The sequence below is a fragment of the Gadus morhua genome, chromosome 22 (assembly GCF_902167405.1).
Source record: "Gadus morhua chromosome 22, gadMor3.0, whole genome shotgun sequence".
Classification (NCBI taxonomy): domain Eukaryota; kingdom Metazoa; phylum Chordata; class Actinopteri; order Gadiformes; family Gadidae; genus Gadus; species Gadus morhua.
Window position 1 is genome coordinate 20,334,080 of NC_044069.1, and position 26,635 is coordinate 20,360,714.

The window sequence follows — 26,635 nt, forward strand, 5'->3', positions numbered from 1 at the left end:
GGTGAGGCAGAACCTTGACAGGGGAGGAAGAGGCAAATTCAAAATTCAAATTACACCTTCAAATGCAATGAGCAAAATGCGTTTGCATTTGTATAAAGAGGCAGGAGAGGCAGGAGATACAGGTGCTTACATTCCATTTGCATTTCAGGGAAAGAAGGCACACATAGCCCAAAGGGCGGACTTGCTTTAGCATAGTCTTATGAACTGATAGGGCTACATAAAAAATATCAATAACCTATGAAGAAAGGATACAATCAGCCCGTTACAACTTTTAAATAATTATTTATAATTAGTTATAAAACTATTTGAATTATAATGTGTTGGCTAGACATTCTGAGCTTCATAGCGCCCCTTTCCCTGTCATCCTCGATAACCCCATCACCGAGCCCATAGTTCTTTAAGTGCTCCGGGGGCCGCGGGGGCCACTGCAGGGGGCCGCTGGGGCTACTGCAGGGGGCTGCGCAGTGGCGGCGCACACTCCTTCCTTCCGGGACAGTACACCCCTGCCTTCCCCCCGGGTGTGAACGCCAGTCTTCGGTTTGGGCGGCATAGGCCCTTCTCTGCCACACCCCAGAGTTAGCCTGAGCCTAGCGGGTGTGGTAGGGGACCACCGCCATCGGGACACCTCCAGGTTCCACTGGAAAGGGGCATTGGAGAGCTGGGTCTGCCCTTTCTGGCATCGCCCAGCAGCCATCTCACAGACCCCCCCGTCCCGTCCCCCGACTGGCCAGCCAGAGCCTGTGTCGATGGCATGCTGCCCCGTCCGCCTGCTGCGTGTCGAGGTCGACCCGCAGCGACCTCACCCTCCCCACGCTGAGAGCGAGGCCGCGCCCCGACACGTGGACCCAGGCTTGCCAACAGGTCAGCAGGTCCCGGCCGATGATGTACCGGTCGGGTCATGGATGTGGGCAATCCAGGACTCGTGCTCCACCTCCCGATCTCCCACCCGGACGACCAGCCGCTTCCTCCCCTCATCCCAGTCTCTTCTCCCGTCAACGTAATCAGCCGGCAGTCGTCTGGCTACCATGGCCCCGGGAAGAAGCCCGTAGGCTCCAGGGAGACGGTCGACCCTGTGTCTACCAGGGCCCGGCAGGGTCGACCATCGAGGCTGCAGCCAATACACAGGCCTCCGTTGTGACCGGTGCACACAGACCATGGAGAGGCTGGGGCGGTGGTCCCCTCACTAGACCCCCCGGCTGTAGGGATCTGGTTCGTGGGCCAGGTGGCCAGGCTCCCCTCGACGATAGCAGAAGCGCTCGGTTGGTCCAGACCCGGCCTGACAAACCCCCGACGCTCCCTCCAGAACTTCCTGGCAGTCCACCTGCTTGACTTGCGTCAAGGAGGCAGTGGACGGCTGCTGGCTGGGTCGGGTTGAGAGCTCCATCTCCGCCCCTTCTGCTTCATCGAGAGCCCCACCAGGGGGAGGGGGGGGGGGGGGGGGGGGGGGGGGCTAGAGACTCCAGCCCCTGTAGGAGAGCTGGAAGGACATATCCTCCTGTGCAGCCGTGGGACACTCAGGGTACCCATGTTGGGCGTAGAGCTAGACGTCGGTGGCATAAGCCCCCAGGCTCTCTTCCTCATGGCGTCCAGCCAACTGTTCCCGGCTCTGGTCACTGAAGGTCCGCCGCTCGACTGGGTCCCGGAAACAATTTCGATTTCTAGATATTAAAGAATGCTAGAAACCCATACCTTGAATGCTGGAATGCTAGTATTAACACATACCTTTTATTTATTTATTTGTTTATTTAAAAGGGACAATGCAAATAAATTGACATTTTTAGTTTATACTCAAAATGTAAATGTGCCAGAGTTAGCAAAAAAGCTTATTTTCATCTGTAGTCCCTTGGCAGGTCAACACACCATCACATTACATTAATAAGGAACAGAGAGAGAGAGAGGTGGTTTTTAATCCATCTCTTAAGTTTTGTTTTAAATGATAGAAAGCTGACGCTTTCTCTAAGTTCAGTAGGAAAGCAATTCCAGTAATTTGAGGCCCGTACTGAGAAGACTGTTTGGCCAAACGTACTACTTCTATACCGTATAATACATTCTCCCCTGGCGGCTGCCTATAGTGGCCCTGCCAATGCTGTTTTTCAGCTGAACTTTGAAACCCATCAATGTATTTGGGAATTACCTTTAAACAGAATTCATAAACTCATGAGCAATGTGAACGGTGCTTACATTGTGTACATGAATGTACCTCATCACAGCGCGCCACTCCTATCAAAGGAATCCAGGATCAATAGTTTCAGTTTTCAGAATATTGTGTTTATATTACATGTTCGTGTTCATATTAAATGCAGGATATAAGATTGCATGTTACAGAAAATGCAATGATGGACATAGTGTAAAAACAAGCACATATGGATACATACAGTGACTGGGGGGGCGGGGGGATCAGGAAACAAAAATGTAGCTCACACGTTTGAAATACGTGCTGTGTAAAAAAATATATAATTTCTTAAACAGATGCCTATCCCGATTGAACTCCCTTATAACCCCAAATTAGCATGAAAGGTGCCAAGAGCAGTTCCACTAACTAACTCATATACAATCATGAACAAAGATTGTGAAAATAAAGGCACAATTTCTCACTAGAAATGTTATCAAAATGCATTTTAATGCTGAGACTAATGTTTTATGATCCTGCAGTCCTCGGGGCTTGCTAACTTAGGGTGCACTGATCACTCGTGTTGACATTCATAGGAATCTTACGAAACACTGTCCATAACTTTTCGTACAATATCATATGAACATTGTATGAGACAAGCCTGGGATGTGGGCAAAATGAAACTAATTTCTACTCAGACAATATAGCAGAAGTTCAACTAATATACAACAATACCACAGTATTTAATTGTGGAATACATTCATAAAGCAGAAAATGTTAAACTTGGACTGTGACATTGACTAGTCAACCTTAACATATAAGTCAGTACATGTAAGTGGAGAGAGAAAATTTGGTCAGCTGGATATACAGTAGAGAGATACAGTTTTAGTGGTCAACTTGGGGCCAGCTAAACTAAATGAGAAGAATGAAGGTGCTCCTTTTCTGCCTTCATGAAGCCCTCTCCCTCTCTTCCTGTCCGGATGGGATGAGCCATGTGTAGAGTGGTGTCAACGTTAGGGATTAAAGGTAGACTTGGGACGGACTATGCTGGGTTCATCTCAGGGGCGGCATATGGTTATAACTAAGGATGCAAACTCTGTCATTCAGACTTAAGTCCTTTGTAGATTCTGCTATTTCCTAACTTATTTCATTCATATAGACGAGATAATGCCTATACCTTGTTTAATCCTATGGTAGATTACTCCCATAAGGCACATATGAACGGTTTCCAAGGGCCTGTGATGATTGTTGGGGACCTCCCCTGACCCCGCCAACTTCCTGTTTTCTTGAATGTCTTACGGTGTCATTGTAATGAGCTCAGAACAATCTATAAAGTAATGGATGAACTATGATAAAAACACACGTAATAAGATTGTCCCTTCTTAAACACTTATAGAACGTTTATCCGTAAATAAAAATATTACAAACGACAAAATATATCTAGGAAAAAAACAACTGCAAACTTTATAAATAAGTTGAATAGGGATCGGACGAGAACAGTTCTCTAGCTCCGCACAGTATCTAAAGCAGCTACTACAACTAATATGCAGAGCTTCAATAAGTCTTCATAACTTCATATAGGTACAGAACTTAATTTTCCATTAAATTTGGAGGGCTGGTTGAAAACATCAGGACGTATATAAAAAGTGTTTACAAAGTAGAAAGCTACCTTCATGAATGTGGTGGAGTGTCATAATATTCAGTTTTGGTTCATTTCCATAGGTTAAGATGACATGGGCAACGCATGCAAAAAATATTTGAATTGTGGTTCTATGTAAATTTGGTGCTCATACCTATTTGTGCTCGTGTTTGGGTGTTTTTTCTTATGATTAATGTCCAGGAAAAAAATTAATTATTCCCTTAGCTGCCAACTTCTGAATGAGTCTGTACTCTTCTGTTCCACTGTGCAACCCAGTTCGAAGTCTTTTGTCTTTTAGCTCTTCCCAGTAGTGTCTCCAGTTTCCATTTTGGTCTGCTCCAAATCCAAATACATTCACCTGTGAAGACACACATTGCCATTATCCTTATGTGAATTAAAGTCAGCAGCACCCAAGGTTTATTGTTGACATTGTCTATGTCCAGATGACAATCGTCAATATTTCTGTTCACTTCACCCCCTCTTGCAGTGTAGGCGCGTTCCCAAATTGGGAATTGTTAATGCTTAGACCAAAGGTCTTGTTGGTACGGAACCAGGGGTGGACTGGGACAGAAATTCAGCCCTGGCATTTTCTGTCCAGACCAGCCCACTACATTATCAGCACTAGGGGTGGGACGAGATAAACGGGAAGAACCCTGTATGTACTAGATTAAAACAATTTAATCAAGCACATACATCCGAATAATAGTACAGCACTTTAAATAGCAGTTGTTGCTTTTTTTTGTTTTTGTTTTTCAAGTTTGTGTCTCTGGTGCTGCTGATAAGACAGGCGTGAAACCCGAACAGGAAGTTAACAGACCTCCTGTGGTCGTTGCATCTCCACCCCCCATATCTACAGATCTACAAAACCCTTTAACCCGTTAAATATCACACTTGATCCAACGCTAAATTCTCTCTTGCAGTTTTTAGTCTGTGACTGTGAAAATCTTTTGTTTTAAGCCCAGCATTAGTTAAAACCAGACTCAGGCAATAATAACAAAAATATCCTGACAAATAATCTAAATAGAAACATATTACAGACAGCAGCATTAGAGCTGAAACTCATTTGTTTTAACGGTGACTCAGTCATTATGAAACCATAAATAGAGAATTGAAAAAATATATATTATCTATAGCTGTGTGAAAAAGGCTAAGACATGAATTACAGGTCTAAATAGATATGCATTCTCATATATGTGTATGTGCACATGTATGTATACATGTGCACATACACACATGAGAATGCATATCTATTCAGACCTGTAATTCACCTCTTAGACTTTTTCACACAGCTATAGATAAAAAAAAAATGCATTCTCTATTTATGGTTATATTTACTTACTTCCTCGTCCGCAGCCAGCTACACTCCTCACCAAATTCATGACTTGCAAAAAAAACAGCTAACAGAACTTGTACTCAGTATCTGTGTACTGAGAAGTATATGTAGCCATGTAGACTTTTTGTGATGTAGTGACACTTAGAGAACAAATGTATCTGTCATGAAGGACAACTTAAAGGGACCCTTATATACTACTTTTCTGGTCTTAATTTCTTATTAATGACTCCTATAGTGCAACCTGACACGAATCACAGCACAAAAAACGATGTAGATTTTCGGGAAATTCTTCCTCTCATCTGGGCGCTTTCAGCATTCTCTGTCAACGCTCGGTTTCATCCTTCTCCGCCCCCTCGCCCCCCTCCTGCCAACCCCGCTCCGTTGTGATTTGTTTGAAATGTGAACAAGTCAATCGCAAACGATGTTCCGAGTGTTCAGCGCTCTGCACAGACACCCCAGACTGTCAGCAGTCATTATTTGCCACTTTAGTATGGTTAAACATGACTATCAATCATTATAACAACGTTTATAGGTCATAAAAGTCGAAAAAGCATAATAGGTCCCCTTTAAGTCTCAAAGGAGCCCTAAGGCCTATACCTGCATAACTGTTAATTTAACTTTAAAGATAGGCAGATGTTTGAAATTAACATCAATATGAAAATCTTCAACCAGGAAATAATCATAATCAAACCTTTTGTTTCAATCTGAGACAAAACAAGTTGCATAATAAAACCACAAAGTCAAGACGTCTCTCTCTCTCTCTCTCTCTCTCTCTCTCTCTCTCTCTCTCTCTCTCTCTCTCTCTCTCTCTCTCTCTCTCTCTCTCTCTCTCTCTCTCTCTCTCTCTCTCTCTCTCTCTCTAGAACTTCTAGCAGGTGAGGAAAACCTGTTTGACAGGAGATGATGGCAGAGAATATAAGAGACATTTATGAATTACCAATTGTCATTTTATCACACATATAGTATGCTTCTTCGCATAAACCTTTAAAAATACACATCTTGCATTCCTCTCACCACATGCAATAGTCATCACCTCATTAAACAATAAATGAATTGAAAGATTACAATAAATTCAATGGCAATTGTTGCAAATTAAACTAATTATTTCCTATAGGTTTACTTGTATTTTGTGCTAAAATTCAAAGTATCTGATCTGTATTTACAATACAGCTTGATTCTGCATCTCTATTTACAGCTCCATTAGTCCATGTCAATGTTTACTGTTGCTATGGCAACAAGAGACTGCTGACGTTAGCAGATGCTAGCTAGCTTAGCTAAATAATCTGAACAATAATAACCCATGATATCACAATTCGGCATATTTAAAGAAAATCAACCACAACTACCAACAGTCACAGCCCTTCAACTCTGGGCTAATATGTTTTCACAAGTATGCAGTTAATTAGGTCACATCACATTCAATGTAAAAACGTTTTCTACTTTGTTTTGGACATGTCTCAAAATGTAGCCTAGCTAGCCCCAGGCTAACGTTACTTAGCATATATGCCTCCACTCGCTCGTCTCCCGGCACAGCAGCACCTGCTGGGGTGTTGACCCCGGCACCAACATTTTGAACATTTAGCAGCTTCCACCTCCAGAGACTTCAGCTTTTTAAGTCGCAGTTTTTCAGCGCCACCCGGGCGTTTCTTACGCTTATCCATTTTCAGCTCCGTCCCGACTCCGGCCCACACCATGAGGTCCCGCCCACCCTGGTTTGTGTTGTGATTGACAGCACTGTCAGGGCTCTCTGAGCCTGTCAGCCCATGATTGATTGACAATGACAAACATAGACCAATTATATGTGTAGATGCTGGCAACACACTGCTAGCCCTCTGTAGCCCATTGGACGGCCCAATTGGAGGGAATTTAGAGAGAGAGAAAAAAACAAAACATAGTGGACCGGACCGGCCCATTGGGTCAACGGCCCACCGGGACGCTGCCCGCTGTGCCAGATGGCCAGTCCACCCCTGTACGGAACCCATAAAAGGACATTGGGTAAAAAAAAAAAACTTAAACGTTTCTCGTGAGCACAGGAAAGTATCTGGTGCTCACGAGGAAATATCTTGTGCACACGAGAAAGTATCTCTAAAGGAATTGTAGCCAAACAGTCGACTCGCATGGTAGATCCATAGATCTGGTAGGTCAGATGGTTTTCCACGTCAGCTGAGCTACAATGCTGACATGGCAAAAGCGTCCCCACCGACTATGCGGTTCGATATTTTGTTTATTGCCAATAGCCTTGGCCAGAGTCCTGCACGGATCCATTTTTTGAGAACCGCCCAGCCTACGATTATTCTCACGATGGATCGTGCGAACCATCGTGAATTTCTTTGGAGCGTTACCCGAAACTCCTCTTAACTGCCTACTGACACGGTGCTGAAATTGGCTCCGTACTGAGGGAGACGCAGGAATGTCGCAGGAAAATGGGGTTAAAAATCGTTAAAATATCTCCCCATAAAGGCCAACAGCAGAGTAGCCTACGAAAAGAATAGACTGCAATAATTTGAATGCTAAAGATATTAAAACACAATTGATTAGGCCTAGGACGACATATATATCGGTCCTAATACTGATTACACTGTGCATACATTTTTTCACGCCATTTCTCCCCCTTCCATATTAGAAAAATCTAAAATAGCTTGTGTGACAAGTAGGTGCTGATTTCTGAAACTTGTTTTGCGCAGCAAAGAGAGCCGACTTTATCTGATTCCGCATAAGGTTTCATTGATTGGCGCGCACTCTCTAGTCTAGAATATTTTTAGACATTGTGGCAGACGCCAGGGAGGAGTGAGGGGAGTGGTAGGTCTGGCAAATTAGGCCCCGTCCAAACGAAGCCGATTTCATGGCGAAACCGCAAAAGTCTTGTACGGTTCGGCCTTCCGTCCACACGAAGCCGGCGAATCCGCTGACCGAAACCGCAAACTTCTGAAACCACCCTCGGAGGTGGTTTCAAATCTATCCGGTTTCGTTTTGGTTTCGTGTGGACGCCTGAAACCGACTGAAACCGCAAACCATGACGTCATCGCCCCACCCCTCGACCTCCTAGCCAATGGCTCTTAAGCCCGCGGAGTCTCAGAAATCAAAACAAAAAAGATGATGGCGGACTACAAGCTTGTAATCGTTCTGCAGCATATCATGTCCCTTGTTGGGTTGCTAAGCCATTATTTATTGAGAATCTAGTTCGCCATCGAAGTATCTCCGTAAAGACGAAGCCAAGCGAAACCGGATAGATCTGTAGAAACGCTGTAGTAAACATTCCAGACCCATAAGGGGCGCTGCTTCTGGTACACAAATCCAGAAGAAGAAGAGGCGAGCATGCGCATAAAGGCTGCCCCCCGAACCACTAACAACACAAACAAACAGCTCTTCTACGATGGCGAACTAGATTCTCAATAAATAATGGCTTAGCAACCCAACAAGGGACATGATATGCTGCAGAACGATTACAAGCTTGTAGTCCGCCATCATCTTTTTTGTTGTGATTTCTGAGACTCCGCGGGCTTAAGAGCCATTGGCTAGGAGGTCGAGTGGCGATGACGTCATGGTTTGCGGTTTCAGTCGGTTTCAGGCGTCCACACGAAACCAAAACGAAACCGGATAGATTTGAAACCACCTCCGAGGGTGGTTTCAGAAGTTTGCGGTTTCGGTCAGCGGATTCGCCGGCTTCGTGTGGACGGAAGGCCGAACCGTACAAGACCTTTGCGGTTTCGCCATGAAATCGGCTTTGTGTGGACGGGGCCATAGAGTGCTTGCTGATAAAGAGGGGAGCAGGCTACCACAAGCCAGAGTTAGGGCTAGGGCTAGCGAGCAGGCAGGATCTGTGTGATCGCCTGGAAGCTCGGTACGGCCGACTACAGAGAGCCTCTGCGTGAGCTTCTGTAAACCTTGTACAGCCAAGAGGGTAAGAAACCTGGAACTTAGATCGACAACCTGTGTACCGACCATTTCCTATTTGAGGACCCTCCCGGCGACGACTCCTGAACACGTACTTTGGATTACCCTATGTTTCCCTCTGGGGATAATTAGTTTCCCTGTATACAAACCCTCCCTTTGAAATGCTCTCTGTGTGTTGGGTCGTTTTGTCTATTCAACTTGGAAGCGTGGAAACCCCACACCCACTGGCCCGCTACAACATAAAAAATGCAACGTTCGATTCATTCACGGCACGGGCTTTCTTGGTTCACTGGAGAAGGCGGGGCTGCGCACAGAGTCTAGACCTCTTTAGAATAATTTGTATTATTGCATAGGCCTACTCCCGAATTTTTTATTTTTCTATGAATGAAGACACCCGCATGCAATAATGAGTTTACTGTTTATGAGTTTATGAGTGTAGACTACAAACGCGATTAACTATGGTCAGGGATGTTCGTTACTGTCTAGACACGGTCCAATAAATAGTGAACTTCATCACAGCCTCACCGAAGCGCCTACAGTGCTTAATGCAAACAATCGCAACAAAAAACACCTGCAGAAATTATCCGACACCTGCTGGTCTCATGATAGCATGATTCATGTCTACAGTAAAATCAAAGGGAGACAGCAGGTGCAGCACGAAAGCGACCTCCCACACATGGGCAATGGAATCATTTGATTTTATTATATGCCTTGTGACGTGGCGTTTGATCTGTACATTTCTGTACCGATCTGCACATGTATTTTTGGTATTTTAAATTGCTGCAATAAATTATGCTGTTGTTGACTTCTAATATGTCTCTATCTTTGCTGTTTAAATCTAACAGTAGTCTATGAGTAATATATCGGCGGGAACCACTGTTTTGGGGTGCGAAATTGTGCTAGCTGGGCATTCCGTGGTATCGGATGTGTTTTAATAAAACACATCCAATACACGGAATGTCCGCTGGTGGCGCCACTGAGGCTATAGTAGGCTAACTTAGCATCCTACAAGTACCCCTGGAGTCCTCGTTAGCTACGAGAGCGTTTTCAAGACGTTTGTTACCAACGATGCTTTCGGGAAATGGTGTGAAAACTGTATGATGCTCGTACGACGCAGGCTAACAATGCTTTCGGGGAAACTGGGCCCAGATCCGACCTGTCAACCGTGTTAATATCAAAATGTAATCCGCACCCGCCCGGACCCGTTAATATCTGGCCCGTTACCCGACCCGTGCCCGCCATGAATCACACACAAGCTAAAATCATTCCAATGAATGTGCTTTATTTTTATCTCCCACTATTGGAGCACATATAATAGTAAATAATAATAAATCATTCATATAGCGCTTTTTTTTCCTTGAAACTCAAAGCGCTTACAGTGAAGGGGGAGGGGGGAAGAACCTCACACCACCACTAACTACTCTCCTGCGCTCCGCCTCCAACTACGAGATGGTTAGTGTTACACTTTTCCTGCTGCCGAGTGTCGACTCCCTGACTGTAGTCGAGGAGCACAGGGGAGACGTTACCTCCAGGGCCGATGCTCTCTCGGGGGCAACACCCTTCATTTTGACCGGCAGTGGGTCTGCTTATAGAATATGGTCGGAATGAAGCGGCCACTGATTATTGAGAGGTTGGGTACTTGATTATTACAAACAACCGGACTCGTTCATTACTTCACTAAACTGACACGCACGCTACCGCTCGCTCTCCTCGCTCGTCCACTCATTCGCTGACGTCACACAGACGCACACGCACACTGCCAGTGATATGCGTACAAAATACTTTGTCGTGCGCATCAGATTCTTTCTTGTGCTTACGAGAAACTTTATTATTTTTTTTTTCAGAATTCTTAGAAAAAAGTCAGAATTCTGAGATTAATGTCGGAATTCTGACTTTGATCTCAGAATTCTGACTTTAAACTCAGAGTTCTGACATTAATCTCAGAATTCTGAGAAAAAACCTCTGTGGGAGAGACACTTTGCTTTATGCAGTAGGAGGAAGAAGAAGAAACCATTTCGTTAATGGAAGACCTAAAGGTGAGTGAAACTTGCACCAAAACAACACATGTTCCAGTTTCACTCCCCTTTTGGTCTTCCATTAACGAAATGGTTTATTCACTCGTTATAACATCATAAGCAAATTGCCCGCACATAAAATCCCCTAGAGTTTAGGATAATAACACAGGTTATGCGAGAACATATTTATGTCAGGATAGGCCTACCAGGCTCCAAGTCTAACGTCAAATATCTCAATCAGACAGAACAACTATAACCACGTTGGCATAGCAATCGCACCGTGTGTAGCAGCTACTAGCTGCAATCTATTTATACAATGCAAACTAGCTGGAGCACCAACCAGAATCAGATCACAATCGCTTAGGGCCGTGGGTTACCTTTGGCCAGGTCATCACAAGCAAACAAAACCAGCAGCAACGTTTACGTAAACCAATTTCTTACCTTATGTGGCCCTCCACATGCAGGCTAGATGATGTATCCATATCGTTATCCAGTGTCACAAACATGCTTTTTACAGGAAGCAAAAGGACCGGCTATTTTCTGAATAAAAATGTCAATTTTGGCTGTCTGTCTTGAAACTTCTCCATTATAACGCTGTGTACAGACTATACTATAAGAGAATAGCTGGAACCGATATAAGATCCTTCTTCAGCAGGCAAAAATGCATTGTAAGTGCAGAGAAACCTACAAATGACCTTGTTTTACGATGTTTGATATTTACTCAGTTAACTGCTAGAAAGTGTCTGTAAAACAACTATTAGGCTGCCGTCCAGAAAATAGACAGCCTGCCAACTGCCAAGTGTAGTAGGCCTGCTGGAATGAATGCCCACAGGTGCGAGCTCGGCGCACCCCGCCACTGGATTAGAGATACCGATGATCACAATCCCTCCCCCTCATTTGCTCCACACACAGCCAGGCAGGTGTGCATGCCGTGAGGATATCTTCGTGCGCGCCTATCGCATGATTTAGACTCGACGATTTTTAATGTGGTGGGGACAAAATTCGTATTTTAAATAGTGGTGGGGACATGTCCCCCCTGTCCCCCCATAATCTACACCTATGGACACAGTCTCGTCCTATTCATACAACTTTCATTCTTACTGCGTGCCTCCATGAACACTCGCAGTGGCACGTAAACACAAAATTAAAAAATGTCGATTAGTTTTTCGATTTGCGGCCATCCTATCCTAGCCAGGATAGTTGTGTTGGATAAAACAAGAAACAGCTAGGGAGCTGCTAAACACTCGTTTGGCGTATATGGATGTCAATGGACACGTTGCTAACTGCCCAGTTTTGGATATGGCCTAAACCGCAAAATTGGGTTTTGAGAGAAAATCACAGTTGATTTACTGGACATAAACGATGTAAACAATGAACCTGTGCTCAAATCCTTTAAAGCATGCAAATGGGAATTTTTTTATCTAGTTTAAAGTGGTTAATTCCTCAACAATAGCATAACAATAATAAAATAAAAACTATTTGATTCAATTGTCCCAGGAATATATAGGCTACTTATAAATGCATTTTTGTTGGTTGCAGAGTGTGTGTGGATGAAGACTGGTTAAAGCAGCCTCACCTGGCCCGAGTCAAAATGATTGGTCTCAGTGGGCTCGGTGGGGCACACCTGTTGTGCGTTGTGCCAGCAATTGCAACAGGTTAAACCATTAAACCAGCCATCACCACACACACTCCAGGAAATCTTGTGGATGGCAACATAGAGCACAAGGCCATGCATCATTATCTGCCAACCGTACAATGAACACCCCCACTCTGCGTCCTAGTGTTTTGAGGAGCCCCGTAAAGGTCCCCTAGATGGGAGTGTGGGGGCCACCAAGGTGGTGTGTAGAAATGGACGTTACGAAAACATTCTGGGAGATCATTGAGCAATGTTGTGTTTCCATTCGTCCCTGATTCTCAACATGATTTAAGCACATGGCCACTCTGATTTAAAAGTATACTTTGCAAAGGGTGTTAAAAGGACAGGTGGTAACATATATTATTTAATAAGGAAAATTACCTCATCACAAATGTGTATTGCAAGCATCAGACCCAGAAAGCCAGTGGATGGGTATCCTCCGCTGTTTCTCAGCCACACTTCATAGACATACTTGATGAATTGAGGATTGAGAATCCTGACCTGCAGGTGTTGGATAATCTCATAGTTAGCCTTACAGTTACAAGTGATATCAAACAATTATTTTTAGAAAAAAAAGTGAATCGCTCACCAAATCTTTATTAGCATGGATCTTTGCCTTCACGGGTCGGTATGTGCTGTTAATATACAATTAAATGTCATTACAGATACAGATGTTTATACAGATATTCTTGCAAAAGATAATTCTGTTCCCTCCAGCCAGCTACTTTATAACCAAGATGGCCACGAGGTCAATAATGCCCCAAATGGCTTTGGTTTTGCACTGTGTGTGTGTGTGTGTGTGTATATGTGTATGTGTATGTGTATGTGTGTGTGTGTGTGTGTGTGTGTGTGTGTGTGTGTGTGTGTGTGTGTGTGTGTGTGTGTGTGTGTGTGTGTGTGTGTGTGTGTGTGCGTGTGGGTGTAGAAATGCGTGTTTGTGTGTGCATGATGTGTTTCACCCCGTTAATAATACCCACATACTCACAACTTAATGGAGCCGTTGGTGAAGGCGCTAATCAACCATTGGAGATCCAGCGTTTTGAAGGGGACCAGCATGAGGTGGGTCCTGTTGTCTGTCAGATCCACGGCACTCTCCGGGTACATAATGTGGAAGGTGGTCTTCTTCCCCACGTGCTTTTCGTAGCCTTTGGTAGGCGCGCCGTTCATTCTAAACAGTGGTCATTACGAGAAATACCTGTCTGTTCATTCTGTGTGTTCAGCCATGTAACTTGTGTACACATACAGTGTATTGATTTGTATTTTTATATACATTATAAATTCATAGTTTTTTTTTTAACATGTTTTTTTTGTTTTATATTCGGGGGTTTAAGTAGCTCAAAAATTAGCAGAAAGAATCCATTATCAATTTTAAATGTGAGTTTGCTCACAATTTTGGGCTGCATTGCCCAAAATTAAGTGATGATATTTGCAAGTATCAATGTAAGAAATAAAAGATATCTTGACATAGTAAATAGAGAAATTTAAAATGTAAATGTAAAATGCTTAATAAAGTGCCTGCCAAAGGTCAAAGTTCAACCGGAAGGATATCATTTTCAAATCTGTGTCACTTGGACCAACCTGAACACAAAGTCGCTGAAATCAATGAGGGCACCATTGTGCGAGGCCAGCAGGTTCCCAGAGTTCCCTACCACGGAACAGCTCCTACAGCGCTGGGACCCCGAGTCCATGAAGCCTTTGCCATCAGGGAAGAGTTTAAACACTTTGTCCACGACTCTTTTGAAGGCGGCCAAGTCGTTTCCGTCACCCTGTAATTTCTGGCGTACGAAGAAGAAGAAGAAAGAACGATTAATCGTCTTTCAAATCTCAGATCAGGCTGTCTCCTTTGTTTTAAAGCTCTGGGGAGGGACGGCACAGATTCTGACCCAAAAGGCAGAAACTGCTTCGGGCCTGGTTTCCTGTTATTTAATTATTTTACCCAAAGAAACTAATCTGCGCAAATAGATAAAGCTTTCACAAGGAAGTGTAATTTGACAGTGCCAAGCCAGCAGGAAGTTGATTTCCAACTGTAAAGACACCAGGCATACTGGTGCAACAGTGCATACTTCTGCACTCCACCAGTGCTCAGCGTCCAAGCCTGGTATTGCAGCTGTTTAAGCGGGCTGTGGACGGGTCCCTCGATTCAAGGGGCCCAGAAGTAGATATCTCCGTTCACTCCAATACAAGTGGGGAACAGGAATGTGTCTCGGCAAAAAAATTCTGGATATCAATCAAAGGCTCATATTTATCTTCATGCCATGTACTAAAAAAATTTAAGTTTTCGCTTTTCAAAACGCCACCTCAAGCGTTTTATTTGCCGTTTTATGTTATTATTTTTTGCTGGAGAAGGAGAGTTAGACAGCAGAAAGGAGTCGTAGTGAAACAAATGTTTTTTCGGCCCGGCATTCGAGAGGGCCTAGTACACGGCTCCATTAACTTCTTGTGTCTGAGGTTTTTCCTTTTACTCAACATGAATTACGTTGATGGTTTTTAGTCACTGTGGTGACTTTTTATGACTAAAAGTGTTTTAGTGATAAAGGGATTTTTTAGACTGGTTCAGCTGCTGCTCAATGACTCACGTTCCTCTGCTTGTGATCATTGCGATTTACCATGTATTAATCCATTTATTCAAAAGATCAAAAGACAAAGAACGGGTGCATTACGGTATCATTTTCTTAATATTGTTAATAGCCTAATAAACATTTCGGTTGCGTTAGTATTTAATTAGGCATTTGCTTGTTTAGCTGTGTCACAGTTAACAATGTTGGTGTATTGCAATTATTTATGTGGGTAGGATACTTCAACCTTGTTGCTGATCGATATGTAACCATTTATTTGTATATAAATTATTGATTGCATTTTTTATAAATAGTTGGAAGGAATCTGTTTCTTAAGCAATAACATTGAACTGTATTTTTTTCTAGGCCTACATGCATTTACTATGATGTTGGTTTTATATGGAGCAATCTTTCATATTTATGAAGTAAACTTATACTTCCATGGTCGGTAAACAATCTCTCCTTGATGTTGCCCTGAAACTTTGAGCAGTTGAATGGGCGCCATTTTGGAATCCGCTGTCCATTCTATAATATGTTCATGAAAGACACTCGCCACGTTCCTGTTTGGCAATTACGAGCCAAACAGGAAGCCTGCATCCAGCAATGTGATTGGTCGAAGTAAATATGAAGCAAAAGACGGAAGTTTTGAGCCCGTCTGCCATCAGTTTTTCCGATATTAATTTTGAGACTTATTAATTTTAAGACTACTATCCTTTTGCTGCTTGTAGTGGTACTACTAAATCAAATGCCTGATTTTTCTTTGAGCTCAAAATCGTATTTTCTATTTTGATGTTTATTTGTGTCTGGTGCATGGGTTAAAGTCAGAGATCAAGTCAGAGACCAGTGGAGCCAAATGGAATGTTGGATGTTGATTGCATTTACCTTCCACCAAAGGAAATCTTTGGCTGAGAGATTGCTTTGTGGAGTGAGAAAGGGGTGGATTGTTTGGTTCAAATGGGCCATGAACCAGTCATCACCCTCTGGGATACACTTGTCACAAGCGCATTTAATCAAATCCTCAGATTGGTAGGGTTGCTGCAAGGCAGTCCACCACTCCCCAGCGGGGTTGCTTAGAGCAAGCACCAGGAGTCCTGTGATGGACAGCAGCGCGACCGCTGTGCGTCTTCTCATGAAGGCCACCATACTGGCAATGGGATGGCTGATCCGGAACTACTGGGATCTAGGAGTATGAGCATAGTGTGATTATTATTTCACTGTTGTACTTGAGGCACTTTATTATACTGATCTTGTAGGGTTACAATCTGATGTTGATTCTCCACTCAAACAGGCAAGCTACCATACACCACACAACATATTAAACCAAATCCTTATATAACAACAAGTTTAATGTGAAAGTGGATACAGGCCAATCCACAATTTTTGTTTAGGCTGTATGCAGCAGTGCTAGTCTAGAGAGTGAAGATAAGATGATACGATGATATAAAGTATCATCGTAATTGTGTTGTTTCATTGCCTTTGGTGTGTAATGCCATATCTTCCACCCTTCATTGAAATGACGTATGGCTGGCAAGCCAAAGGATTGATCTAGGCCTAGCTATGTAATAACTATGCGTAACCAGTCCAGTCCATAATACAAAGCACTTAGGCTGGCACAAATAGCTATGCATGTAAGGGTAGCAGTCACATGCATTTTGTTGGCGCTGTCACGTTAAAATTGTACCAGCGGGGGCGAAAATTGTACCGGCCTACGTCATCAGTTGTTGACAAATTCCAAACCTGCCTGGCAACAGACGACCCGATCGTCTGTTGCCTGGCAACGGGCAATCGCATCGAATGACGTAGGAAGGTTCTTCAACATTCGCAAACTTTCATGCAGTTCATACATTCGCAAACTTTAAAACCTGCTTTAAACACTCAGTTTACTAGCTAAATTCGATTAAACAATTCAATACAATACAAATATAAAGTAAAAACAAGTGTTATCTAGCGATCCGTTATCTGTATTAGGCTATGTTATTTCGTCTTTGGAAACATGAGCCGAATGTTTTTTGAAACCTGCCCGGCAACGGACAACCCAATCAAATCAGTTGTCAAGTTGTCAACAACTGATGACGTAGGCCGGTACAATTTTCGCCCCCGGTACAATTTTAACGTGACAGCGCCACTGAAACTATCCCCATGCAAAGACTGCATGAAGATAATCCCAAACTGAGCTAATTAATGAATGGTATTTAGGGGGAGGGGTTTATGCCTCAAAAATGGGAAGACATGTAGGCTACTGTATATGCCATAACACCAAATTATCTATTTTCTATTGTTGCAGTGAAATAAACTGCAGGCCATGTGGATCAAACCCAGAACCTTGGAACCGAGATAGATATTTTTATTTTGTTCATTTCATTCTGTTGCTGTTTCTAACCTCTATTATATTGGTGTGTGTGTAGGTGTGTTTATGTTTCTGGGTTTGATTTAAAGGTCCCATGACATGCTATTTTATATATTCTTTAATAAAGGTATTAGTGGGCAACTAACACAGTATTCAAAGACGTTCCCTAAATTCAGCCGTGGTGCAGAGTTACAGCCCCTCCGAGCCAGTCGCACATTGAGCTTCCCCCAAATGCGCTGTTTCGGTGGGCGTGTCAAGGAGGAGGGTGGGGGTGTGGCCCTGAGCAGCTTGCAGCCACCATGCGCTCTGTTTACAGTGGATGTATCGCAATGGCGAGGCGCACACAGCCTTTAGCCGTGTTCTGTAAATATTCCAGAACACACGGGAGTCCTGGAGCTCTATATCTAAATATTATCATATAGCCTACACAGATATCTATATCATATAATATATATTATCACGGCCAAAAGCTGTGTGAGCCGATATTATGAATCTCAAACCACCGCGTTGGGTCCTCCGACGTTCCTGGTTCTTCAACGTCCACATCAATGTGAATACACACACTGTAACGCAAGTGTTTCTTGTCGGTTCTTTGACGTGTCTTGTATTTCCACAACGAGACTGTCGTGGGGGTTATCTGAGCCATGGTTGAGAAGGAATTGGGGGAAAGGAACTTTGGTTTGACTCGCTGAAGTACATGAACTGCGACATGCCGCCGGTTGCCGCGAGGCACCATCGCCCGGCAGCGGGCAGCCGGCAGCAGGCAGCGCGCGGTTCAGTCGACTTCAGGTTGATGTGAAAGTGGAAGAACCAGAGACGTCGCAGAACCCGACAAAGTCGTTTGTGATTCATAATATCGTCTGGAGGCGCACACAATATGTTATATGATATAGATATCTATGTATTATATGATATTATTTAGATATAGAGCTCCAGGACTGTAACGCAAGTGTTGTACACTTCCTTGTTATTTGGATAACCGTTCTGCTGTTGGTGTGATGGCGCATAACACGTCGGACTCTCGTATCTGGTATTTCTACAACGAGACTCGTATTGGGGGTTATCTCAGCCAAGGTTGAGAATGAATTGGGGGGAAGGAACTTTGGCTTTGACTCCCTCAAGAACATGAACCACGACATGGAGGAGAAAGGGATTGTTGGCGGCGAATGTCTCCCGCTTGAGCCCCGCTGAGGGACCACCGCCGGAGGCGGAGGTGCATATGCACTGCCCGGCAAAGATCCCTTTCTCCTCCTTGTCGTGGTTCATGTTCTTGAGGGAGTCAAAGCCAAAGTTCCTTCCCCCCAATTCATTCTCAACCTTGGCTGAGATAACCCCCAATACGAGTCTCGTTGTAGAAATACCAGAGACGAGAGTCCGACGTGTTATGCGCCATCACACCAACAGCAGAACGGTTATCCAAATAACAAGGAAGTGTACAACACTTGCGTTACAGTCCTGGAGCTCTATATCTAAATAATATCATATAATACATAGATATCTATATCATATAACATATTGTGTGCGCCTCCAGACGATATTATGAATCACAAACGACTTTGTCGGGTTCTGCGACGTCTCTGGTTCTTCCACTTTCACATCAACCTGAAGTCGACTGAACCGCGCGCTGCCTGCTGCCGGCTGCCCGCTGCCGGGTGATGGTGCCTCGCGGCAACCGGCGGCATGTCGCAGTTCATGTACTTCAGCGGGAAATACAAGACACGTCAAAGAACCGACAAGAAACACTTGCGTTACAGTGTGTGTATTCACACACACACATGTGGCGCTCGCACGGTCGAGTCTCAGGCCCCGTCCACACGAAGCCGAAACGGGCGAAACCGCTACGGTTTCGATCTATCCGGTTTCGAAGTATCTCCGTAAAGACGAAGCCAAGCGAAACCGGATAGATCTGTAGAAACGCTGTAGTAAACATTCCAGGCCCATAAGGGGCGCTGCTTCTGGTACACAAATCCAGAAGAAGAAGAGGCGAGCATGCGCATAAAGGCTGCCCCCCGAACCACTAACAACACAAACAAACAGCTCTTCTACGATGGCGAACTAGATTCTCAATAAATAATGGCTTAGCAACCCAACAAGGGACATGATATGCTGCAGAACGATTACAAGCTTGTAGTCCGCCATCATCTTTTTTGTTGATTTCTGAGACTCCGCGGGCTTAAGAGCCATTGGCTAGGAGGTCGAGGGGTGGGGCGATGACGTCATGGTTTGCGGTTTCAGTCGGTTTCAGGCGTCCACACGAAACCAAAACGAAACCGGATAGATTTGAAACCACCTCCGAGGGTGGTTTCAGAAGTTTGCGGTTTCGGTCAGCGGATTCGCCGGCTTCGTGTGGACGGAAGGCCGAACCGTACAAGACCTTTGCGGTTTCGCCATGAAATCGGCTTCGTGTGGACGGGGCCTCATTGGCGGGCCAACGCCTCTGGGCGGGCCAGGCAGACTAAGGGAAGGAGCTGAGATTCCTGATGACGTGAGCACAGACATTCCAAATCAGCGCGCTTGAGCCTCCGTTTTTTCAAAGGCGAGCAGAACAGCTAGTGCTAGTTTTACACCAAACGCAAGTTTTAGCCACTGGGGGACCATAGGCAGGCTAGGGGAACTCATATGTTAGAAAACCTCCCAAAGTGAGATTTTCATGTCATGGGACCTTTAAGACTTGCCCCAACTCTGAGCACCTTTAAAACAAGACTTAAGACTTTTATGTTTGCTTTAGCTTTCTGCTAAATCTTAAATACATTGCACTTTCTAAAAAGCTTTTTTAACTTTGCCTTTATTTTCTATTTTAATACTAAGATGCCTTTTTAACGTTCTATTTTACCCATTTCTTTCATATGTTTTCTTTTACTTATCTATTATTTTATTGTATTGTATGACAATGTTTATATGTGAAGATCTTTGAGCCTGCCTTGTGTATGAAAAGTGCTATATAAATAAAGTTGCCTTGCCTTGCCTTGCCTCCCTTCCCTAAAATAATATACCTGCCAAGACATTTTGTAACTTAAATTTTGTATTTGGCCTAGGCCCTAGCCTATAGGCTATTATTTAGCACATAGTAATTCACACACTATTCTTTTCTTATCATTATATCTACAGATAGGCTACTAGACCACATTTTGTCGGTTAATATTCTTGTGACCTATTTGTTTACCTTCAGGGCTAGCGGCTGTGGCCTAAAAAATGACATTGGCACCGACCCATGCGGTGAACCCTTAACAAACATGATATGATATAGCCTACCTAATCCCTTTGCCTTTCTAGGGTTGCCGATTACATCGTGGCATCGGGGAAGCTCATCCCACAGGTGGCAACCATGAAAGCACTCAAAGAGAAAGTGAGCATCACAGGTTAAAGTTTTACTAACAGCTTCAATCGGGGTATTTGGGGTCTTTTGGGGTATTGGGGCATTTAATTTAATGCTTTACCCTGCCCAATTCTTCCTGTTCACAATGCAGTGCAGCAGCAACAATGCAACAGCGCATTATTACCGCAGTCATTCAGACCAATTAGGCTATAATTAATTGTATTAATCATCAATCCATCGCATGACCGCGGCCCCTTGATGATGATAAATGATTATTGACGCACGGGAATCGTTTTTATTTCCACTAAAGGATCCTTAACCCCGCCAGCCTTAACCCGGATGACTGCTGTAGTTTGACACGCATTGAAATGTGTAAATTAGTCAATGATTATATTTAAGAGAACCAACCCGTCATAAAACGAATATAGGCTATCGGTCAATTCTAATCATTTCAATAATAAGAACAAAAAACAATATATAGCCTAGTAGACTACAGATGTCGTGTTTTCTTACCTTAAATATTCTGGGAAAATGAACGAATTGAAAAAAAAAAATGTCTTCAAGGGTTAGGGTTGGCAATAGTCAAACTGGCAATAGTGTAAGGCTAGCCAATATAAAAATAAGCGAATATCCTGCGTGTGAGGCCATGAGTGGAATGAATGGATGAATTGTGTGTGACTCTCATTTGAACTACGGAGAGCGTCCCAGCCACTCCTCCGTTGGGTCACAGGTTCCTTATGCAAAGCCGAAGGCAATCGGTCTAAAGACGAGCTAAAACTAAACGTTTGTTTTCATTTATCTCTGTTGTACACATTTATTTACATTAAGTAAAATATGTGTTACAGCTGTGTAACAGCTTAGGTCTGATAAACATCAGGTCAACCCCTGCTCTATCTTGATAAATATAACCCGGTAGCCTATACTGTGTCGCCTACTGTTATACAAATATTTAAAAATAGATATCCAACAAACCTTTTAAGCTCACGGACAGACACTCCAATGTTGAATTTTATCGAATGAGTAAACCACAATATAGTGCCCGTTAAGCACTTCGACGACATTTATCATAGAATGAACGGAAAGAACGCCACCCTTTTATTGTGTTTTGTCGACGGCCCCTTATTTATCCTGCTCAATGGTCCGACCCGTTTGGCACCTTACACCAATGGTTTATTCCATTTGGCTCTGTCAAATAGATACTCATGTAGTGATGGCCCTACAACTTTTAAGTGATCAATCCATGTATATTAGTCCACCCAAAGCTGGTATCAGATCTTAATGAATGTGTTTGGGCTGAGACTTCTAGAAAGGCGGAAACGTTGTGGTAGCCTACACTGCGCCACGGTGCGGAGTTGGGAGTAGCCGCACGCGACCCAATAGGCTCAAGGACAGCTTCATCCCACAAACCATAAAACGATCGAAGTTTCGACTCTTGTAATTTTTTCCCAACTTTTACTTTTATTTTATTGTATTGGGTTAGGACAGGCTTGTTACAGTCCTCAATCCCTCATTACATCGGATGAAACGTTATTTTAATTTTCTGTGGTATCATTGTTTCAGGCCACATGACTCGGAGAGTAGCAAAAAACAAACGCATGGTTTGTTCAAAGATAGGTAAACAAGCTCGAACTCTGGAGGTGGTTCATGGCCAAATCTATATTTAACAACCAAATAGGCCTATTGTTATTGTTAAATAAGCCACGCCTAAAGGTCCTTATTTACCCAGGTAAACCTCAGTCTTGGCATGAACAAGGTGAACTGAGCGTGGGAGATAGAGAAATTCCTCGTAATGGTGTTGTTTTACTGCCATTGGTGTCTAATGCCATATCTTCAGAATAAGAATCAGAATCTCTTTATTGTCATTGCATATGGTACAAAGAAATGTAAAGGCCATCCAGATGGTGTGATTCAAGATTCAAGATGTTTTTATTGTCATATGCACAACAATTACAGAGCAGTCGCTGGCAAGGAAATTCTTTAGTCTTGGGCTCCTCCAACAGTGCAATATAAGAGAACGTAAAGGTATATAAGAAACACACAGTGGCGGTTTTAGGCACGGGCGAACCAGGCAGCCGCCCGGGGCGGCATATTTGTGGGGGGCGCCAAGTCACATGGGGGGCGCCACGAGCAGTAAAAAAGAAATCGCGCTGCGTAGCGGTTATCAATGAAGTACTACATAACATTGTGTTGGGAATAGGTATTTTGGCGCCCCCTCTGGCTGCAGGCGCACACATGCTCGTTGATAAGGTGCCGTGCGCAGACGGAATGAAACCCCCACTGAAGCCCGTAGGTTCACGATACGTACCCCCCCCCCCCCCCCCCCCCCCCCCCCCCCCCCCCCCCACAATAAAGAGATTCTGATTCTTATTCTGAAGATATGGCATTAGACACCAATGGCAGTAAAACAACACCATTACGAGCAAGGTACGTTTTATTACTCTGTTTTCTGGGAATAATTGACACAAGCAGAAACCAAAAACCAGCCGTTTTTTCGTTTTTTCGTTTTGTCCAAAAAAACGAAAATCAAAATTTAAGTTCGTTTATTCGTTTTTTGGTTCTTCTTACCAAAAAGAGTTTACCACTCAATATCTGGTTTGGGCGGTTGGGCGGGTCCTCTTGTTGGCTAGCGTGCTTCATTGCCCTGTGCTCTTCATAATAAAAGTTCTTCCGTTTGATAATGTCGACAAAAATATTACTGTATTATAGACACTAGCAGACACAGAGGACCACACCACCCACAGTCAAGACTGACACGGCTTCAAATAACAATAATAGTATTCATAATCATTTGAAAATGAGAACTTATGAAGTTATGATGACTTCAGTGCAGTTGATGTTTAGCCACAGTTAATACATGCAGAGCAGACCTGCGATCGCTGGCTGCTGATTTCCTCACAGCCTGAGAGCTATGAGGAATAGGCCTACAAATGATCACAACACATTACTGACAGCTGAAAATTGCGCATTTGTTGACCTTTATCCATTTAAAGTAAACAAATTATTTTTTCTTGTTGAAAGATATTTTATATTGTTTTCATATTATTATTTACTGATGGTGTTTACAGAATGCGAGTGCGTGTTATATTGAAAGCGAGGCTGAGTGTGCCTATGAATATAGGCTACAGTGAGTTTTTTAAGGTGCTGTACAAGCAAATCATATTGTCTACTCTGTACAGTGACAGGGAGTGTAAAGTAACCTACTTCATTCAATATTGAATAGGCTACTGTAGCCTACACTATGTACAAATGGTTTTGCTCATTGCAGTTGTGACAGTAATTTTAACGTGTCAGCAGGCAAGCTTCACTCATTCCAGGATGCATTATGCGTTGTCCTATAGCCTACTTGGAACATGTTTTGGAATGGATCTATAGTAGCGTATAGAAATTTGCTCATAACAGGCCAGCTGGAATACAAAGCAAACTCTTTGTATTCCAGCTGTTTTTTTTGTGATGTTTTATGATGTTTCAATGTTGCGTTGGTAATGTGTTAGACAGCTTAGATGTTATGTTTTGTTAACCTGATTCCTATCCCACTCTGTTTAAGTAAAAGTGTGCTACTGCTGCAAAGTCTCTTTGCTTTTGTTTTTTTCTTTTCTTTAATGTGTTTGGAAATGACTTTTAATGGTGTTAACTAGATCTCATAACTGGCCTAAACACATAGAAATTTGTATAGACCCTATACCGTTTGACTATAAGACCTCTATAAGAATCTCTATTCATGTAGTCAGTCAATGATCAAACTAGTAGCATGAATATGAATTACAGTCCAAGCGGGTTAGGCAAGGCAAGGCAATTTTATAGCCCGTTTTTACAAACAGTTTGTCTCAAAGGGCTTTACATAGCATGAGCATCATAACAACATCCTCTTCCCTTAAGCCCTCACATCGACTGAGTAAAAACTCCCAGGAAAATCAAGGGGGAAAATTGCAGTTGGTTCAGACTGGGGGTGGAGCTGTGGAGAATATATGGAAACACAGAGAGACTGCGAGACGCCAAGGCCAAACTACAAGGTGCGAAAGGTGAGGGGGGGGGGGTCTGCCTCTCTGACCCATGGGGAGAGCTGGTTCCACAGTAAAGGAGCCCAGTAACTGAAGGCTCGACTTCCCAGTCTGTTTTTAGAGATAATGGGAGTCACTAACAGACCTGCATACTGGGAGCCAATAAAAATCTTGGATAAGTCATAATAAAGGTAATGATTCATTATTGTGCATTTAAAGATGTATATTATTACATTGCAGCAGTTGTGGCAGTCATTTTAACATGTCAGCAGGCAAGCTTCACTCATTCAAGGATGTATAATGCTTTGTCCTATAGCCTACTTGGAACGTGTTTTGAAATGGATCTATAGTAGCCTATAGAAATTTGCCAGCTGGAATACAAAGCAAACTCCTTCAAATGCACATTCATGGAAGTCTTGTATTGTCATCCCCAAATAATGCTGCAATGTAATAATATACATCTTTAAATGCACAATAATGAATCATTACCTTTATTATGACTTATCCAAGATTTTTATTGGCTCCCAGAATGCAGGTCTGTTAGTGACTCCCATTATCTCTAAAAACAGACTGGGAAGTAGAGCATTCAGTTACTGGGCTCCTTTACTGTGGAACCAGCTCTCCCAATGGGTCAGAGAGGCAGACCCCCCCCCCCCCCCCCCCCCCTCACCTTTCGCACCTTGTAGTTTGGCCTTGGCGTCTCGCAGTCTCTCTGTGTTTCCATATATTCTCCACAGCTCCACCCCCAGTCTGAACCAACTGCAATTTTTCCCCTTGATTTTCCTGGGAGTTTTTACTCAGTCGATGTGAGGGCTTAAGGGAAGAGGATGTTGTTATGATGCTCATGCTATGTAAAGCCCTTTGAGACAAACTGTTTGTAAAAACGGGCTATAAAAATAAAATTGCCTTGCCTTGCCTAACCCGCTTGGACTGTAATTCATATTCATGCTACTAGTTTGATCATTGACTGACTACATGAATAGAGATTCTTATAGAGGTCTTATAGTCAAACGGTATAGGGTCTATACAAATTTCTATGTGTTTAGGCCAGTTATGAGATCTAGTTAACATCATTAAAAGTCATTTCCAAACACATTAAAGAAAAGAAAAAAACAAAAGCAAAGAGATTTTGCAGCAGTAGCACACTTTTACTTAAACAGAGTGGGATAGGAATCAGGTTAACAAAACATAACATCTAAGCTGTCTAACACATTACCAACGCAACATTGAAACATCATAAAACATCACAAAAAAAACAGCTGGAATACAAAGAGTTTGCTTTGTATTCCAGCTGGCCTGTTATGAGCAAATTTCTATACGCTACTATAGATCCATTCCAAAACATGTTCCAAGTAGGCTATAGGACAACGCATAGGCTTATGCATCCTGGAATGAGTGAAGCTTGCCTGCTGACACGTTAAAATGACTGCCACAACTGCAATGAGCAAAACCATTTGTACATAGTGTAGGCTACAGTAGCCTATTCGATATTGAATGAAGTAGGTTACTTTACACTCCCTGTCACTGTACAACAGAGTAGACAATATGATTTGCTTGTACAGCACCTTAAAAAACTCACTGTAGCCTATATTCATAGGCACACTCAGCCTCGCTTTCAATATAACACGCACTCGCATTCTGTAAACACCATCAGTAAATAATAATATGAAAACAATATAAAATATCTTTCAACAAGAAAAAATAATTTGTTTACTTTAAATGGATAAAGGTCAACAAATGCGCAATTTTCAGCTGTCAGTAATGTGTTGTGATCACTTGTAGGCCGATTCCT

The 26,635-nt window shown here is 43.2% G+C and overlaps 1 protein-coding gene across 6 annotated transcripts; it reads right to left on the minus strand.

The window, feature by feature from the left end:
- Positions 1–2,246: 2,246 nt before the first annotated feature.
- Positions 2,247–22,146, minus strand: LOC115535912 (CMP-N-acetylneuraminate-beta-galactosamide-alpha-2,3-sialyltransferase 1). Of its 6 annotated transcripts, none has more exons than XR_003974573.1 (8): positions 21,359–21,707; positions 16,065–16,362; positions 14,206–14,402; positions 13,613–13,795; positions 13,217–13,262; positions 13,009–13,128; positions 3,821–4,107; positions 2,247–3,604 (listed from the first exon to the last, which is right to left on the minus strand). XR_003974573.1 is itself a non-coding variant. In XM_030347479.1 (8 exons), exons 3-8 carry the CDS (start codon positions 16,323–16,325, stop codon positions 3,940–3,942), a joined length of 975 nt encoding a protein of 324 aa, XP_030203339.1. In that variant the 5' UTR covers positions 16,326–16,362; positions 21,359–21,368; positions 21,818–22,144; the 3' UTR covers positions 2,247–3,939. The 6 variants fall into 6 exon arrangements, 5 of the variants coding, with proteins under 5 accessions (XP_030203339.1, XP_030203337.1, XP_030203340.1 ...); XM_030347479.1 differs by adding an exon at positions 21,818–22,144 and having other exon boundaries at positions 2,247–4,107; positions 21,359–21,368; XM_030347477.1 differs by adding an exon at positions 20,782–20,863 and having other exon boundaries at positions 2,247–4,107; positions 21,359–21,716.
- Between the last annotated feature and the right edge of the window lie 4,489 nt (positions 22,147–26,635).